Source organism: Pelodiscus sinensis, chromosome 5, assembly GCF_049634645.1.
Source record: "Pelodiscus sinensis isolate JC-2024 chromosome 5, ASM4963464v1, whole genome shotgun sequence".
In the NCBI taxonomy this organism is placed as follows: Eukaryota; Metazoa; Chordata; order Testudines; family Trionychidae; genus Pelodiscus; species Pelodiscus sinensis.
Genome location: NC_134715.1, coordinates 88,318,409 through 88,336,208, shown reverse-complemented (window position 1 = coordinate 88,336,208; position 17,800 = coordinate 88,318,409). Strand labels below are relative to the sequence as shown.

At 43.7% G+C, this 17,800-nt stretch overlaps 1 protein-coding gene across 4 annotated transcripts in view; it reads left to right on the top strand.

Moving 5' to 3' along the window:
* GABRB1 (gamma-aminobutyric acid type A receptor subunit beta1) overlaps positions 1-17,800 on the top strand; it is a 246,551-nt gene that overhangs the window by 188,398 nt on the left and 40,353 nt on the right. For all 4 annotated transcript variants that reach the window (XM_075930483.1, XM_075930481.1, XM_006111940.4 and 1 more), the window contains exon 5: positions 3,476-3,558. In XM_075930483.1, the coding sequence (XP_075786598.1) occupies positions 3,476-3,558 (83 nt within the window). The remainder of the gene's footprint in view (positions 1-3,475; positions 3,559-17,800) is intronic.

Sequence of the window (17,800 nt, the reverse complement as noted above, 5' to 3'; positions counted from 1 at the left end):
AGAGCTGCTACCTCAACTTGTCTAGAAGCTCAGCAATTCTGTCAGCAGCCCTGCTTTTCCCTCTGATTCACTAACTGTTTTTCAGATTCTCAAAGTGGTTCATGAATCACTCGACCTCAGTAGAAAGGAATAATAATGAGCCCATTTACATTGTGTTCAGTATGCAACTAATTACTTGAAAATGACTGCCTGGTATTGCATCAAGGATTGTCTCATTAGCAATCAGTGCTGCTGTTATAGCAGAAAGGAGGAAAGAAAGAGGAAAAGGGGATAGAAAGCAGAAGACCATTTTTTGTGGCACAGCAAGTTACTGTACTTTGGACTTCTCATCAACCCTTTCCTCCAAATACACCAACTTATCTGTCTGCAAGATGTGGTATCATACACGGGATCCATGGGCAAGTTTCAGATTTGAACCCTAATTTCCTATATCTTAGCCAAGTGCCTAATTCTGTGGCCCATTGGCAATATTCCTATTAGCTTTGAATGGTTAAAATTAAGTACCTTCTTAGGTTCTCTACAGAACTGGGTCCTAACCAAAGTCCATATAGGGAGGAGGTTCCTCTACAATCATGAATGAAACCACCAAAAAGATACTCTTACAGTAAATTACAACCTAAATGACACACCCTAGGGGAAAATAAATGCTACATTATGTTTTATTTGCTTAAAAAAGGTAGACAGACTATTCCATCTTGTCATACTGCCTGCTAGAGATATTTGTCAATACAAAAAGCAACAACTCAAGTGCTCTCTAGGGTCCCTCATTTCACTGCTGCCTTTTGCTATTTATTTGTATCAGTTCTGTGTCAATTTCCTGTTTGGTAGGTAGAAACATCTCTCTGCAGTTCAGAGATAAGAATTCATCCTTTCTGAACTACCAAATCAGAAAAGTGAAAAAATGATAAAAGCCTCCTTATTCATACAATACATAGTGGCTGTGTCTAGACTGGCAAGTTTTTCCGCAAAAGCAAGTGCTTTTGCGGAAAAACTTGCCAGCTGTCTACACTGGCCGCTTGAATTTCCGCAAGAACACTGACGATCTCATGTAAGAAATCAGTGCTTCTTGCGGAAATACTATGCTGCTCCTGTTTGGGCAAAAGTCCTTTTGCGCAAAAGCTTTTGCGCAAAAGGGCCAGTGTAGACAGCTCAGATTTGTTTTCCGCAAAAAAGCCCCAATTGCGAAAATGGCGATCAGGGCTTTTTTGTGCAAAAGTGCATCTAGATTGGCACGGACGCTTTTCTGCTAAAAAGTGCTTTTGCGGAAAAGCGTCCGTGCCAATCTAGACGCTCTTTTCTGCAAATGCTTTTAATGGAAAACTTTTCTGTTAAAAGCATTTGCAGAAAATCATGCCAGTCTAGATGTAGCCAGCCTGTGTAACAGGTTCTGCCCTTTGTGCGAGTGCCCTGTGGTGGCTGAGGGGGGCGTCTCAGTATTTACTCACCTGCTAGCGGGCAAGGCAATGTCCAGTCAGTGGCTGGAGATCAGGCCTCTTCTTTTACCCCCCAGGTGTGGTTTTCAGGGTGTTGTGGGAGACCCAGGCCCACCCATTACTCTGGGTCCTGGCCCAGGGACCCTGTAAGTAGCAGTTACCTGCTGAGTTTCAACGTACTTAGATGCTGTCATGTCCCTGGGCTGCTTCCCAGGGATGCTGTTCCATCGGCCCTTCTTTAGGGTCTTGTGGCTGAGTCCCCCTTGTCTGGGGTTCTGCAGGGTTGTCTTTGGCTTTTGGGGGCTAGCTTTTAGCCACAGGATCTGGCTCCCATGAGGTAGGATGCCCAGCTCCCACTCAGAGTTGTCCAGAGTGCTGGTGTTCCCCCATCAGCCCTGAGGTCTGCCTGGGTCAAGTTCCAGGAAGCAACTGACAGGCCTTACCTAGCAGTTCCATTTATAGCAGCCTGCTGCACCCTGATTGGCTGCAGCAAAGGCTGCCACTCTACTCTGCCCCAGGGAACCTCTCTACTGTTCCTGTTGCTGGCCAGGGTGCTGAAAGGCCTCCAGTGGGGATGCCGGGCTTTGTCCACCCCACCACACCGGCTGTGTCTAGACTGGCAAGTTTTTCTGCAAAATCATCTGATTTTGCAGAAAAACTTGCCAGCTGTCTACACTGGCCATTTGAATTTCCGCAAGAACACTGACAATATCATGTAAGACCGTCAGTTTTTTTTGCGGAAATACTGTGCTGCTCCCATTCGGGCAAAAGCCCTCTTGCGCAAATCATTTGCGCAAGAGGCCAGTGTAAACAGCACAGTACTGTTTTCTGCAAAAAAACCCCGATCGTGAAAATGGTGATCAGGGCTTTTTTGCGGAAAACCACGTCTAGATTGGCCACAGACGCTTTTCTGCAAAAAGTGCTTTTGCGGAAAAGCATCCTGACAATCTAGACATGCTTTTCCGAAAATGCTTTTAACGGAAAACTTTTCCGTTAAAAGCATTTTCGTAAAATCATGCCAGTGTAGACATAGCCACCCTGTATATACAGGATTGTTCCCTTCAGTAGCATCATTAGTATTATGCCCAGTCTCATTTTTAATGCCACAATAGCTTCTCTAGGACTGCTTTAATTAGTAAGAAAGAGCATGTAGTCCATATTGTGGCTATTATCACAGAAAATAGTTGTTCGGAGGAAAATATGTCTTTATGATACAATATATTTTATGAAAAATAGTGTAATTCCATTTTGGAAAGGTCTAGTCTATTTATCACGATTGATTGATGAAAACATATGCTAGTTCACCATCTATTTAAAACTCTGCCTTCACTAATGCATAAAGCATGGACGAAAATTGTTATATGAATGTTAAATATAAATGCACAGTGACGGTAAGTAAAGATGCATCAGACAGTTTTCATTTTAAGCAGTACTCCACACATAGTTTACAATACGATTAAAGAGATCTTAACTGCCAATCTGAAAATGAGACTCTCGAGTAGAATTTCCACTAAAACAGTGGTGGTTCTCTAACGTACTGAGCTGCAGTTTTCAACAGGAATTTCACTATTGAATTTTAATGTTCAATAGATTCTCTTAACGGAATTATCAGAGCTGGGCCCTGGGCAAAGGGCAGGGGCTTGGCTCTGGGGGATCCCCAGAAAGGGTTGGGCCTTGAGCAGAAGGGACTGGGAGTTGCGTTCCCCAGCCAGCCTCAGCACTCCCTGCTCTGGCAGGAATTTAGAGGGCTCAGGGCTCCGACCACTGCTGCAGCCGCACTAGCAGTGGCTGGGAACCCCTTTTAAATCACCAGGCCCTGGGGCAGCTGCCCCCGCCCCCCTCATGGGTCCTGTGTATTATTCACTATTATACACTATTTGTAGGTGGCAAATAAGGCTGGATTTTGCTCCTGTTGAAGAGCCTTTTGAAGTGGCTAGCAGGCGTAAAGAAAAGCTGATCTTCCAAGCAGTAAAACATCTGGTCACAATTACCAGGCCCAGTACTTGTTTCATGATCCCATCTTTTTTCCCCCCATCTTACAGGATCACAACTACAGCTGCTTGCATGATGGATCTACGCAGATACCCTCTGGATGAACAAAACTGCACACTAGAAATTGAAAGTTGTAAGTTATTGGAGGGAGAGGGTTGACCACACTGCATCTTTGTATTGAAAATAATTCACTGGTTACATGGGTCTAGGACAGAATTCACAGCCCTACTGTATTCTAAATGGTTTGTTTTGTGTGCATCACTGTGCGAAGCTATATAAACACAGTAATGAAATGAATTGCGCAAGACAACCACATATTATTTTGCTGATTTAAGACCTCCTCACCACAGTATCTTGTGAAAGTCACCCCACCTCAATTTATTCTGCTATAAAAGTAATACTAATATTAAACATTTGCAAAGCACTTGTAGAACTTCAGATGAAAGTCACTATAAAAATGAGATCCTGATATCTTATATCTTTAAAACCATTTCTATTGACTTCAATAAGTACAGGATCAATTACATTCTTCTTTGTAGCTCAGTGTTTCCCTACAGATAAGAAAATCACAAGAACTCTGTAGTGAGATTTATGTAATGGTGCTTGCTCAATGTTGTTTTAAGTAGAAAAGGAATCCATTGGCTGCATAAAACACCTTATTTAAACATATTCTGCTTTGAAAGTTTTAAATCTGATATCTCAGACAGGACATTACGGCAGTTTCTATGAAATAGTTCCAATTGTCACTTTATCATTTTTGTCAACTGACTATAACAGTGTATTAATGTCTTACTGCAGCTAGTATTTGTTTCTACTATTTCCCCATCAAAAATGTTGTGGAATTACTACAAAAATGTTTCAATTTTGACACAACCACATTTTGAAATAGAAGACTGAAAAAAGTTTGTGGATCAATCAGCCCTGTTGTAATAAGAATTGCAACATGCTGTAAACTGGTTCATTCCTCGGAGTCCACTAACGGCTGATCTGACCACAGAAGGCTAAGCCTGGGTAGCCACCATCTAGGCCTGGGGCCCTTTTTATTCCGCCAGATCGCGTTACACCCGAGCTGGATCGGCCTGCCGGCGGAGTAGGGGGGTTCGGGCCCGCCCCCTCTCCGAACCCCGGCCCAGGGCCCTAAAGGCAGGGACCCGCGGTCCCTCCCTAGCGGATGGGGGAGTGCCCCAAAACACACCCGCTCACGGGCTCCACGACCCTGCCCTGGGCCGCTTCCTACTCCACCAGGCCTCCCGGCCCACTTCTCTTGGCCTCTCCTGCCTCACCTCTCCCTCCGTTTCTCCTCCCTTTGCTCCGTCCACCGTTCTCCCTGTGCCGTGCCAGCCCCCGAGTTTAAATCCCCCGCCGGCTCCTTGCCCCTTCTGCGTCACTTCCCGAGCGACGCCTCCTGGCCATCCTTCCCCCGCGACGTCATCCCCCTGCGCCTCCCCGGCCCCTCCCTCTAGGGCCCTGCTGGGCGGCGCCCGCTGCCTCCCGACGCTCCCCGCGCCGGCTGCCAGCGCGTTCCGGGAGTCCACCGCGGCGGGCTGGGCCGTGATCTCCGCCCCCCCGTGTGGCTGCTCGGCGCCTCCCGGCGCGCTCTCCGTGCGGGGCGCGAGTGCCCCGTCACCCCGCTCGGTGCCTCCCGGCGCATTCTCCATGCGGGGCGCGAGTGCCCCGTCATCTCGCTCGGCGTCTCCCGGCAAGCTCCCAGTGCGGGGCCCGCGTGCCCCGTCACACATGCTCATGAGTTAGATTTGTTTCCAGTTTTATAAATAGAGAAACTGAGACATGGAGTAGCAAACGACTTCACTATTATACAGCAAGCTTCTAGCACAGATGAGAGAGGAGTAACTTCCAGTCCTTTGTTTTAACCATGTAGTTATAATTTCTAATGTAATGCCCTACGTGAGGAAATACATTTTCATCTGATTCCATTATCTTTTTAAGCACTGAAATAGCAAGCACTTACCTTCAACATTACCCTCAATTCTCCTATGCTTTGTTTCTTTGTAAGTGTATAATCAATTCAAGCCAATGGGAGATGCAGATTTTTAATTTTTAAGTGTTTGGTTAAAAAAAATTGAAGTGTTTATCTAAGAATTATTTACTGTTGCTGCTTTCACTGAAAGATCAATTGATTTTGATTTTACAAATTACCTGCCAGGAAATAAAAATACAAACCTTTTATTCAACTATCAGAGGATTTTATTCCAGTGAACACTCTGCAGGTTATTAAACTTAGGGCTGTCAATCAGTTAATTTACACAATTAACTGAAATTAATTGTGATTAATCACATTGCTAAACAATTGAATACCAACTGGAATTTTTAAAATATTTTCGGATGTTTTCCACATATTAATATGTATCGACTTCAATTACAGTTCTCACTTCATATTACTTTGGTTTACAAATATTTGCACTGAAAAAATGACAAAAGTAATAGAGTTTTCAATTTACTTCATACAAGTACTATCCTGAAAGCTTAAAAAAATCTAAATTTGTAAGTTATGTAATAACTGCACTCACAAACAAAATATAAAACTTGAGAACGTACAAGTCTGAGTCCTATTTCTTATTCAGCCAGTAGCTCAATGCTTATTTAAAGAAATGGTATTCTTCTTTAACAGCATGATTAATTTTTTTTTATTCACTTGACAGCCCTAATTAAAATTGCTTGTAGTAAAGTACATGTTCTGAAAAGAACCTGTTCATGTATTTCCTCAAAGTCTCTGAAATAAGGTATTATTTGTAAGATCCAGATACTCTGACATATCCTAAGATATTGACCTTGTAATGTCTACACTAGCTCATTAATTCGAGCTAGGTAGGCAAATGAGGCAACCGGAGTTGCAAATGAAGCCCAGGATTTAAACATCCCAGGCTTTATTTGTATATTCCCATCCGGTCGCCATTTTGAAATTTCACTAGCCCAAACTCACTGCCGCACGGCTACACGCAGCAGTGAAATGTTAATTCGAACTAAGGACTTAACTTAGGACTTAATTTGAATTAACGTTTCACTGCCACGTGTAGCCACGCGGCAGTGAGTTTGGACTAGTAAAATTTCAAAATGGCAACCGGATGGGAACATGCAAATAAAGCCCGGGATATTTAAATCCCAGGCTTCATTTGCAACTCTGGTCACCTCATTTGCCTACCTTGTTCGAATTAACGAGCTAGTGTAGACATACCCTTAGAACGGTAAATTGGGCACACCATTATCTAGAGTATGTCCTGGAAATCTCAACAGACCAAATCACAAATGAGCATAGTATTATGAAGATTCACCACTATAGATTCTATATTCTTTATTCACCATGTGTGGGAAAGTTTCTGCAATAGTGGCTATACTAATAGTTTACCATAGTAGAACCACCAGAACTCAGACAGGTAGTAGTGTTAGTCTGTATCTGTTAAAAAAATGAGGAGTCCTATGGCACCTTAGGAGACCAACAGATATATTAGGGCATAAGCTTTTGTGGGTAAAAGTCACCTATTCATCAGTGCTCAATATAGCATAGATACATGTTTGTACCAAGTCCATGCTCTCTAGCTACCTACCTATGATTAACAAGCTCAAATTACCTCCCCTACACCTGGTCTTAGGTCCAAATTGCATCCATCTCTCTCCCCGGTTATTCAGGGCCCTCAAACCACATCACTTGAGTCTTTCTTCACACGTACGCAACCATTTTCTCTTAATTCCATGAAGTACTAGTAGTAATAGCTGCTCAATCCAGCTACACAGAATTACAAACTCCCTTTTCCAGTGCTATCCAATTCCTTACTCTTCACCTCAGAACTTTCTAACATCTGTCGGCGAAGATTGTGAAACTCCCAGTGAGTATCATAAACTAGTACTTTAACTGGAAATTTCCTTCATAACCCGCAAAACTGCATATTATGGTTGGTAGCACTCTCTCACACACACATGCTACTGCAGTCTTTGCGGGCATAGTTTACCTCTCTCTGGCACAAAACACTCTTTAATGCTACTTGCTATTGGGCTCATCTCCTGGTTTGCTGTTGAACAGCCCAGCAGTCAGTACATTTAAAGAACAAATCATTAGAGCTCTGTATCTGTGGATGTGGCTATCTGCAAATCATTTTTGCAGATGTGGATGCAGATACCACTTTTTTATCCATCCAGGGCTCTACAGATAATCTCAGGACTCTCAATAAAGGTTCACCTTATGTGCGATACCTTTCCCCTGCTACTAGAGCACTGTGAGTATTAATATGCATGAGACATTGTAATTAAAATTAACAGAGACATGAGCTCCTTGATCCTCTTTGCTAGGGGAGCACTGGAATAATCAAGCCCAGTCATTAGCATTAATGACTAGAGAAGATCAGCAAATATAAAAACTTGTTTGTAAACAGTCTAAGGAATCATAAACCAGTTTATAATTTGATGTGTTCATGCTTCTTCATTATTTATCATTTGAGAGCCTTCACACAACTGAAGCTTCCCTGGTCTGAATGCTCATGACACTGAATTTTAGTTATGTAGTTGACAAAGAAAATTAATATTAGATAGAATAAAGTATACAAATTCATCTAATCAGGAAACAGACAATATCATGTTATGTAAGCAACCAGTGATGAACCGTAACTAGAGAAAGTTAAATAATCTCTCTACTGATCACCAGCTATGGGTAACTTAGAGCTTCAAACTGACAAATGCTTTAAAGACTGACCTGTTGAGGGAAAGAGGAAAATTGTTTGAATGAAGTTTCTCCTTGTTCTACCATCTCATATATACCCCCTGGCCAGACACCCTACCCCCAGACAACTTCTGCATGTTCCCTTGGTCCTGTACCTTTCCCCTTTGGTCAGACACTTTTCCCCCAGACTGCTCCTGCTCTCTACGTCCCACTGAGACCTCACCCTCTAACCTCCTCCTGCACCTCACCTCTTTCCCAGAGCCTCACCCCCTCCTGTACTCCACTTCCCACCCAGATCCTGTATCCCCATCCTTTTCCCACTCACTGGCAGCCCTGTCTCATACACTGAACCCCTAATTTTTGTTCCCACCCCAGAGCCTAAGGAGTCCACAAAATCCACTAATCCCAGAAGAGTAAATTTGGCCCATGGGAAGCCCAGAACCTCAGTCCTCCCTGTCCCTCCTCCTCACCCCATGGGGTTAGTGTGCCAGAAGAGTGAGGTGTCTCAGTTGGGGGCCACATCACTGAGTTTTAGGGGTTTTGGAGAGGGTTTGTTTGCTTCTCTCTTGTGTGGTCTCCAACTGATTTTTCTGGGAGTCAGTGGTCCCAATCCAAAAAGGTTCCACACACCTGCCATTAAGAAAGAAAAACAGGAACCTTTTGTGCTGGACATAAATTAATATTTTACTTTGCTTATCAAGCTTCATTTTAAATGAGAAAGTTAAAGTGCATAATCTGTTCAGTGATTTAATATTTCCTTTCTTACCAGTTAAATTAAACCATTCTCCCTAGCTGCAGCACTAGCAAAATGACTGGGGCGTAATAATGTAATTAATAGTGAATTTCCATTAGCAACTGGTGGTCCATGGAAAGATTTACATTGAGCCAGGTGGGACATGGGCCAAAAAGTTTGAAAACCACTGATTTAGAGGGTCTTTTTCCCAGAAGCAAGAACTATGCTGATCGAAATCTACTTGTAGATGAAACAAGGTATGGGGAGTATGTGTACAAATGCAGTTATATAAACATATAGTATGAGCTAACAATTGCAAACAAAAGTCTTAGAGATTACTTTACTAATGGCTGGGTGTCAGATCATTGTTTCAGATTAGCACTGAAAGTAGCATCTGATCCTCACACAGTCTCTTCACAGATGTTAAATGCCAACGAAGAGAAGGAAATTGAACTTTGTGAATGATTCATGATTTTTTTTACATGCTCATCTAGTCCCATGGTCAGGGAAATTGGTGCTGCTGGATAGCTCCTTAAAAACTCTGATAATGCAGAACTCAGCTGACAGCTAAGAGAAAGTGACTATTCAAATTATGCTCACAAACATCTTGCACTGAGTTTGTCACCTCACATTTTGTTAGTTTTGCCTTACACCTGGATTCATAATTTTTCTCTTCAGCGCGGGTCAGATTGTGACTGGGAGGTGCATCTGGAAGTGCACAGTGGAAAGGAAGTGGGGGGAATCCTTTTCCTCCCTTCCCTACATGGGATAACTATAGCTATAGCCCATGATTTCCTGATATCAGACACACCCCCAAGTGGGAGTAAGGCCATGGCCAATCTCCTTATCTCTCACCAATTGTGCTGTGGCATCATCAGGAATACAGTTCCTGACAGCGTGTATTCCATTTATGTGTGGGATGTTTGTGTAACATCCACACATAGATGGAACACCATCACAGGACTTAACCAGATCAGCCACACCATCACTGGTTCTTTCACCTGCACATCTACCAATGTAATATACGCCATCATGTGCCAACAATGCCCCTCTGCTATATACATCGGCCAAACTGGACAGTCCTTACATAAAAGAATAAATGGACTCAAATCAGGTATTAGGAATGGCAATATACAAAAACCTGTAGGAGAACTCTTCAGTCTCCCTGGATACACAATAGCAGATCTAAAGGTAGCCATCCTGCAGCAAAAAACCTTCAAGACCAGACTTCAAAGAGAAACTGTTGAGCTGCAGTTCATCTGCAAGTTTGACACCATCATCTCAGGATTAAACAAAGACTGTGAATGGCTCGCTAACTACAAAAGCAGCTTCTCCTCTCTTGGTATTCACACCTCCAGATCAGCTGCTAGAAGTGGGCCTCATCCTCCCTGACTGAATTAGCCTTGTCATCTCTAGCCTGATTCTGGCCTGCATATTTATACCTGCCTCTTAATTTATTCTTGTTTCTGTACTCAGAATGATATAATTTTACTCCATTTGTTCTCTAAATCCTGAGGTTTTTTAAAGGGGAAAAAGCTGCTCTCAGATGCAACTAGGCCTGAATGTGTGACCACCACCATCTTGGCTGATGCACTAGGGATTAAATCAAGGACCTCCAGAGCTAAGACCATGAGCTGCTCCAGCATCAGTATCAAGCCAGCGTCCCCTACTTAGGACAGCAAGAAATATTCTTTGTGGATGGACACAGAGGGCAACGTGTAACGTATATTCAGCAGTGGGTTACAAAAGTACTTAGGAGGGGCACAAAGCAGCCCTGACTGCTGCAATTCCTGACTGCTGAATCCAAAGTGTTCATTGACCCAGCTCTGCTAGCCAGTGCATAAGGGAGGGCAGAACTAAAGCTGACATTGCCCTACTCCTTCCACTCACTTTGGGGTTTCTAGTGTCACTGTCACAGCAAGAGCTTAAGGACCAAATTGCTGCTGCCCTGAACTCAAAGTAATGCAGGTAATGGGGAAAGACCACTGCTCCAGTTGTATGTCCTACTCTACTGAAGTGACTGTTATACTGCAACAGCCCTGCAACACAGCTCAAATGTGGCTCACTCATGCAAGATAAGACTAAACTGTGTGCCTATGTAACCACCACCAGGCAGATTTGAACCTGGGACCTCTGGAGCTAAGTATAGGAGCCTCTACCTAAAAGCCTGCTAGCTCCCAGCCCCTCCTGTAGAGGTCTCTTGATCTTAGGTGGGGTCCAGGTACCATTTGCATTGCTCAGTAACCACACTAGGGCTATGTCTACACTGGCGACTTCTCGTGCAAGAAAACGTCCACACTGCCATGTACGAGCTGTGCTTTTGTGCAAGAGCACCCATGGCAGTGCGGACGCTCTCTTGTGCAAGAAAGCTCTGATGGCCATTTTAGCCATAGGGCTTTCTTGTGCAAGAAATCCCTGCTGAGCATCCACACTGCCCTCTTGCGCAAGAGCTCCTGCGCCAGGGGACTTACACCTGTTAAAAAAGAGCATAGCTCTTGTGCAAGAAGTCCTCTCGTACCACGCCGTACTGTAAATCTTCTTGCGCAAGAGCAGGCGGGCAGTGTGGACGCTCTGCGGATTCTTGCACAAGAATGGCCATACTTGCGCAAGAAGCCACGAGTGTAGACATAGCCTAGGTGTGTGGGTTACACCTACTCTGCAGGATTATGGACTTGATGCAGACATTTTAGGGTGAAGTTCTATGGCCTGCTATGCAGAAGGCCTGAACAAATTATCAGAAAGGTCTCTCAAAAATCTGTGATAACTTTAAGTCTGCAGCATGGTTCAGGATGCAATTAAGACATGTAGTCACAATCAATTAGTAGATTGTGGAGACCATATGAAAACTATACCCTGAACCTAAATAGAAAGAGGTAGGGATAATGGAGAGTAGTGTTTTGTTAAGCCAGCTACCACATGAGAAAAGGCATTCTCCATTGAGTAAAAATCTGTTATTCTCCATGGTTTTTGTGTCTATTTCTGTACAAGGTAGAGGCACCCGTAACACTAAATACACCTAATGCTTGAATGAAACAGCAACCAATTTAAAGTAATATTGGAGTGAATCAATAAGATATTCCACTGGACTCTATAGGTGGTTTGTTGTCAGGAAAGAAGAACTGTGTTCATACCTAAACCTTCATTATCTTTTCTGTGGGTACAGAGTGTTGTGACAGAATGAGATTTGAACACATTTGTCACAGCTCCGTGCTTGAGACAAGATTGCATTGATCTGGAATAGGATTGCATTTGAACTACCTAGGTGGTAAGAACCTATGCTGCAGAGTAAAAGGTTTTCTTATTAGAGCTAAAGAACTGTGTTAAATACAAGCCTTCCTAGAGAGGGGACCTGCCTGTCTACTGACACAAGACATTTAGTACTCACGTGTCTGATGCAACCATCATACCTAGCAGGGTGGACACGCATCCCAAATTGGGCAGGATAGTCCCAAAATGCAGAGTTCATGCCCCAGTCCCAGGCTCAAATGACTCTAGAAAAGCATGTGTCCCAGATTCCCTTGATGCCACTCCACATCTGCCTGAGGTTAGTGCCAACCTCTTCCCAGTGAGGGGGGAGGAGGGCACTGAGGTGACCTTAGATACCCTCACCACAAGGCTCCCACTCCCTGCTCCTCCTTTCTTCTGACTAGGACAGAAGCTGGAGCCAGGCAGAAGAAAGAGCCACCCCGAGAGTCCAGATTGCTGTGGAGAACCCCAAACCTTGCTATTGCTCTGGGCAGTGCACCCAGGGGAAGGGGGCAAGAACACGGGGTAGGGCTGCTATCAGGCACCACAACCTCCTGCCTTGGGTGGGTAGAGAATCCAGAGCTCCCCACTGTGCCCACAGTCTAGCTCTGACTACCAGCCTGCCCTAGGTCCACAAAGGAGGGCAGGGTTCCTGTATGTGTCCTAATTTTGCCCTTTGAAAAGGTGGTCACTCTGTGCATGCGCTGTTTGTGTTTGCACAACACCCTGTACTTCTGATGGCCCTATGTTCCGAGGACCTTTTGGAACACACACCCAGGGCTTCCCCAGCCAGTGACTGATCATTAGTGACCCTTTCTTTGCTCACCACTCACACAAATGCAAGGCCCAACCTTCTCCAAAGTCCTCTGCCTGCTACTTGATTAAACCTTTCTGGCAAGCATTTCCCCTTCCCTCAGTTGCTTAAATCCTTCCACATCCACAAATGAGAAGCTTTCCAGACACACTCAGATGTCAAAACCTCCTCTCACTAGATGTTAACACAATAAATATTGCTATGATCTTAACCATTTGGGTCAATACTGATGGGCTGCGTCTAGACTAGCATGATTTTGCGGAAATACTTTTAACAGAAAATCTGCAAAAATCTGCAAAAGCGTGTCTAGATTGGCAAGGACGCTTTTGCGCAAAAAATGCTTTTGCGCAAAAGCATCTGTGGCCAGTCTAAACGCGATTTTGTGCAAGATAGCCCTGATCGCCATTTTAGCCATCAGGGCTTTTTTGCTCAAAACAATTCTTCCCTGTCTACACTGGCCCTCTTGCGCAAGTATTCTTGGGCAAGAGGGATTTTTCCCAAGCGAGAGCATGAAAGTATTTGCACAAGAAGCACTGATTTTGTACATTATAAAGTCAGTGCTCTTGCGCAAATTCAAGCAGCCAGTGCAGACAGCTGGCAAGTTTTTGTGCAAAAGCAGTTGTTTTTGCACAGAATCTTTCCAGTTTAGACGCACCCATGGTGTTTTGCTAATGGGCAGTGATGCTTTGGAGGCAAATGAGATCATCCTATGATTGTTATATAAGGTCTTCAAGTAAAAATTTAAACCTGTCTGTTGCTGAATTGGGGTTTGACACCACAAAAATATGTATGTACCTTTTTAAAATTATCCCAGCATCAGAAGTGTCCCTTCAATGAATGTATTTGGCTGGCATGATATTCCAAGACTGACAGAACAGTTTGTCCCTATTTTCTGCTCTTAAGAATTTCATTGTTGAACTTGAGATTGCCATATATTTTCTTCATGTGATGCCAGAAGGAGGATGGTTCTTTGTCCATGTACCCCGAAGGTAGGAGAAAAAGCATTCTGCTATCCTATATGAATGGCAAGCATTGTTAGTATGGCCAAATGTACAGAAGCAGAACATCAACTTTTTTATTATTTTTCTGTGGTACACTTCTCTCCCACCTCACATATTACAGATCTGTGATGGATGTGAACTTAGAAAAAAAATCGATCGAATTCTGTACAATGTCAACATCAATTTCCTTAGCTTGTGCAATAAGAGATTAACCGTTTGATGGACAGAGCTGGAGAAATATGTCCCTTCTAAAAGGCTCTCAAGGATGCTAATGATCTTCTAAACTGGATTATTATCTATCCTTTTTTTAAAAAACTGGTCTTAGAACTTGAAAGCTGTGTTATGTGGCTTTCTAGATGTTAATGTTTTCCTGTAACACATTTCAACTCAAAGATCTCTCTAAGAAGTCTGTTTCGACTTCTAAAATTTAAGTACATGCATACTTTCCTATTTAATCTGAATGTAATTATATATTGTAAGCAACATTTGCTAAAATCTCACTCACCCCATGCATCAAAAGTAGCAGTCGTACACAAACCTAGAAAGATGGAATTGTGTTAATGTAATATATTTTCAGTGCATCTATACGTGTGAGCAATGTGCCTGCCTATGTCAACACTGCACTTTGCAAAAGTAGGAGAGAAAGTGACATAGGAGAAAAAAAGTGTTTCTATTTGCATTTGATATTTTAGAGTAAGATTTTACCTGACTGTACGGCAAGTGCATAAAGGAAAGGAGCCCAAGAAAAGGGATCCCTTATTTGGAACTCAGGCAGTCAGAAAACGGACTTTTTCATCCCGTGAAAAAAATTCAAGATTGATATTTTTATCATTTGAAATTGAGACAAAAGACCCACATTTCAACAGTTTTCATGAAACAAAAAAATCACATACACAAAGTAGATTTCTAAATTTAAAAACAAAGATTTGATCTAAATTGATACAATTTTATTTAAAAAATTGCAACACAAATTAAAAATTATCCCAGTAGCATCTTCCAGTGGAAAACAGGTTTCAACTAAAAAAATTTTCAACCAGCTCCACTTGTTCCATCTGGCACCAGGCACAACCGTAGTCCCTGCATTCCAAAACACTGCAAGGACGACTTCACTTCTAGAGCCCTGCCATGCACAAAGGCTCCAAAATTAGTGACATGAAAGGGAAAGTAGATAGGGCCTTACCCTCACTTTCTCCTTTCTTAGTGGTCAACAGAACTGACTGGCTGCTTCAAGGATCCCAAGCTGCAGCACTTTAAGAATGGTAGAGTATGTACCTTCCCCCCATGCCACTGGTGGAGACAGAATGTTCATCCTGAGGCACACCCCTATCCAGAAATCCCCTGGGGTATGTTTACACAGCACAGTTATTTTGAAACAACAGCCCTTATTTCAAAATAACTTTACTAGCATCTACACAGCCAAACTGCTATTTTGAAATTAATTCGCTGTAGTGTAGACATACAAGAGAAGTGTAGCTCTTCATCACACTCAAAGTGGGCCAGAATGTAAATTATTAGGGCTGTCAAGCGATTAAAAAATTTAACTGTGATTAATCACTTCTTAAATGGTCTTTTATTATTGTTTATGTAAATATTTTGGCAGCTTTCTATATTTTCAAATATATACATTTCAGTTACAACACAGAATATAAGAGTACAGTGCTCACTTTATATTTATTTTAAAAATATGCATTGTAAAAAAAAATAGTATTTTTCAGTTCACCTCATACAAATATTGTAGTGCAAATACAGAATTTATGTACAAAAACCTGCACTCAAAATAAATCCTTAGAGCAGTTGTCCCCAATGCGGTGCCCGCGGATGCCATGGCGCCCGCCAGGCCATTTCTGTGCGCCCGCCAAGTGATGGGGGCCAGCATTACTAACAGAAGTGAAGCATGGGCGGTGCCAGCACGTGGTGCATGGGCGGTGCCAGCCCCTGGGCGCACAGCGTATGGGTGGCCCCGCCCCCGGGTGCACGGCACAAGGGCTGTGCCGGCCCTGGGCGCATGGTGTCTGAGCGTCCCCGCCCCTGGGCACGCGGCACAGGAGCGGCGCTGGCCCCAGACACGCAGCGCATGGACGCTGCTGGCTCCTGGGCGTGCGGCACAGGAGCGGTGCTGGCCCCAGGAGTGTAGTGCCTGGGTGGCGCCGGCACCGGGCATGTGGCGTATGGGCAGCCCCAGCCCCTGCGTGCACAGCGCAAGGGCAATGCCGGCACCAGGCATGCGGTGTATGGGCGGTGCCGGCCCCTGGGCACGTGGCACAGGCGTAACGCTGGCCCCGGGTATGCGGCACAGGGGCAGCACCAGCCCCGACAGTGCAGCGCATGGGCGTCGCCGCCCCTGGGCACGCAGCACAGGAGTGGCACCAGCCCCGGGAGTGCAGCGCATGGGTGGCACCAGCACTGGGAACACAGCGTATGGGTGGCCCTGCCCCCAGGACCATGCTTGGCCCTGCACCAGGTGCATGTGCGGCCCCGCCCCCGGGTGCCTGGCGTGTGAGTGGCCCCACCCCCGGGTGCCCAGCAGCCCCAAAAGGTTGGGGACCACTGCCTTAGAGCCTACCCAGTCCTACTTCTTGTGCAGCTAATTGCTCAGATAAATTTGTCTGAGCAATTGGCTGAACAAGAAGTAGGACCGAGTGGACCTGTAGGCTCTAAAGTCTTACATTGTTTTGTTTCAGTAGACTTATGTAACAAATCTACATGTGTAAGTTGCACTTTTACAATAAAGTGACTGTGTTATAGTACTTGTATGAAGTGGACTAAAAACATACTATTTCTGATAGCTGACCAGTAAATCATTGTGAACTAGAGCATTTTGCCAGATGTGCCTAAGTTCCCCAAGCACAAGTTCTGACATTCACATCCACAAAGAGGGAAAACAAATCTTTGATACTGATGTTGCCAGAACTCAGGATTGCTGGACAGTTGATATAGCTCTTGGCAACTTTTTAGCTGAAAGAGGAAATATTAAATCTCTTTAGTAAAACAGAGGTAGCCAGAAGAAGCTGTGAACCTTGTCGTTTCACATTTTGGAAGCCAGACATACACTATTTTGAGTTAATAAAATCATCCTGGTATTTTGTGGCCTCTAGCACAGCGTATGCATTTACTGGTTTTCTGCCAGGATGTGAACTGCTGCTTATGTAGACAATCAAAATCAAGGATGAATTTAAAGATGTATATGTTTATTGATTCAGCCCAGGTTGTAGAAGTTGAAACCAACCCAAAAATATCTGATGAAGACACAGTTGATTATTACCCTTTCTAACTCTAGATTAAATATTAATCTACAGTAGCATAAATTGACTTTGCTGATTGACCAGGAATATTCACATACAACTCTCCCAGTTATAGACAATAGCTTGACCAGGAATATTCACATACAACTCTCCCAGTTATAGACAATAGCTTGACCAGGAATATTCACATACAACTCTCCCAGTTATAGACAATAGCTTGACTTATAAGGGGTCATAATTTGAACAGCATTTTTCTTGAGAGTTGTCACAGGCAAAAAATGTATTAGTATTTCCCCTATGAACAACTACTTCTCCTGGCTTTATTTCCATAAAGATTTTTATTTTCCTATAAACATACCGCAATAAATATTTCAAGGAGGAATAGAAATGTTACTTATTATGAGAAAACCAACATGAGTAGCAAACTTCAAAAAGGAAGCACTGAACATTTCAATCTTGCCCAGAGACTGTGTCATACTAACTATCATCATCATCACCATTTTAAACTGAATGTGTTACTTCTGAAAGGTGCCTGAATGAGAGCCCCAGAGACTCAAGCCCTCAGTATAGTCACAGAACAATGCTACATAGGCAGAAGCAGGACAAGCTTTCCCTCACCCTCATGCAAACCTCCGTCCAGGGGTGGACTGGCCTGGCGGGATACCGAGAA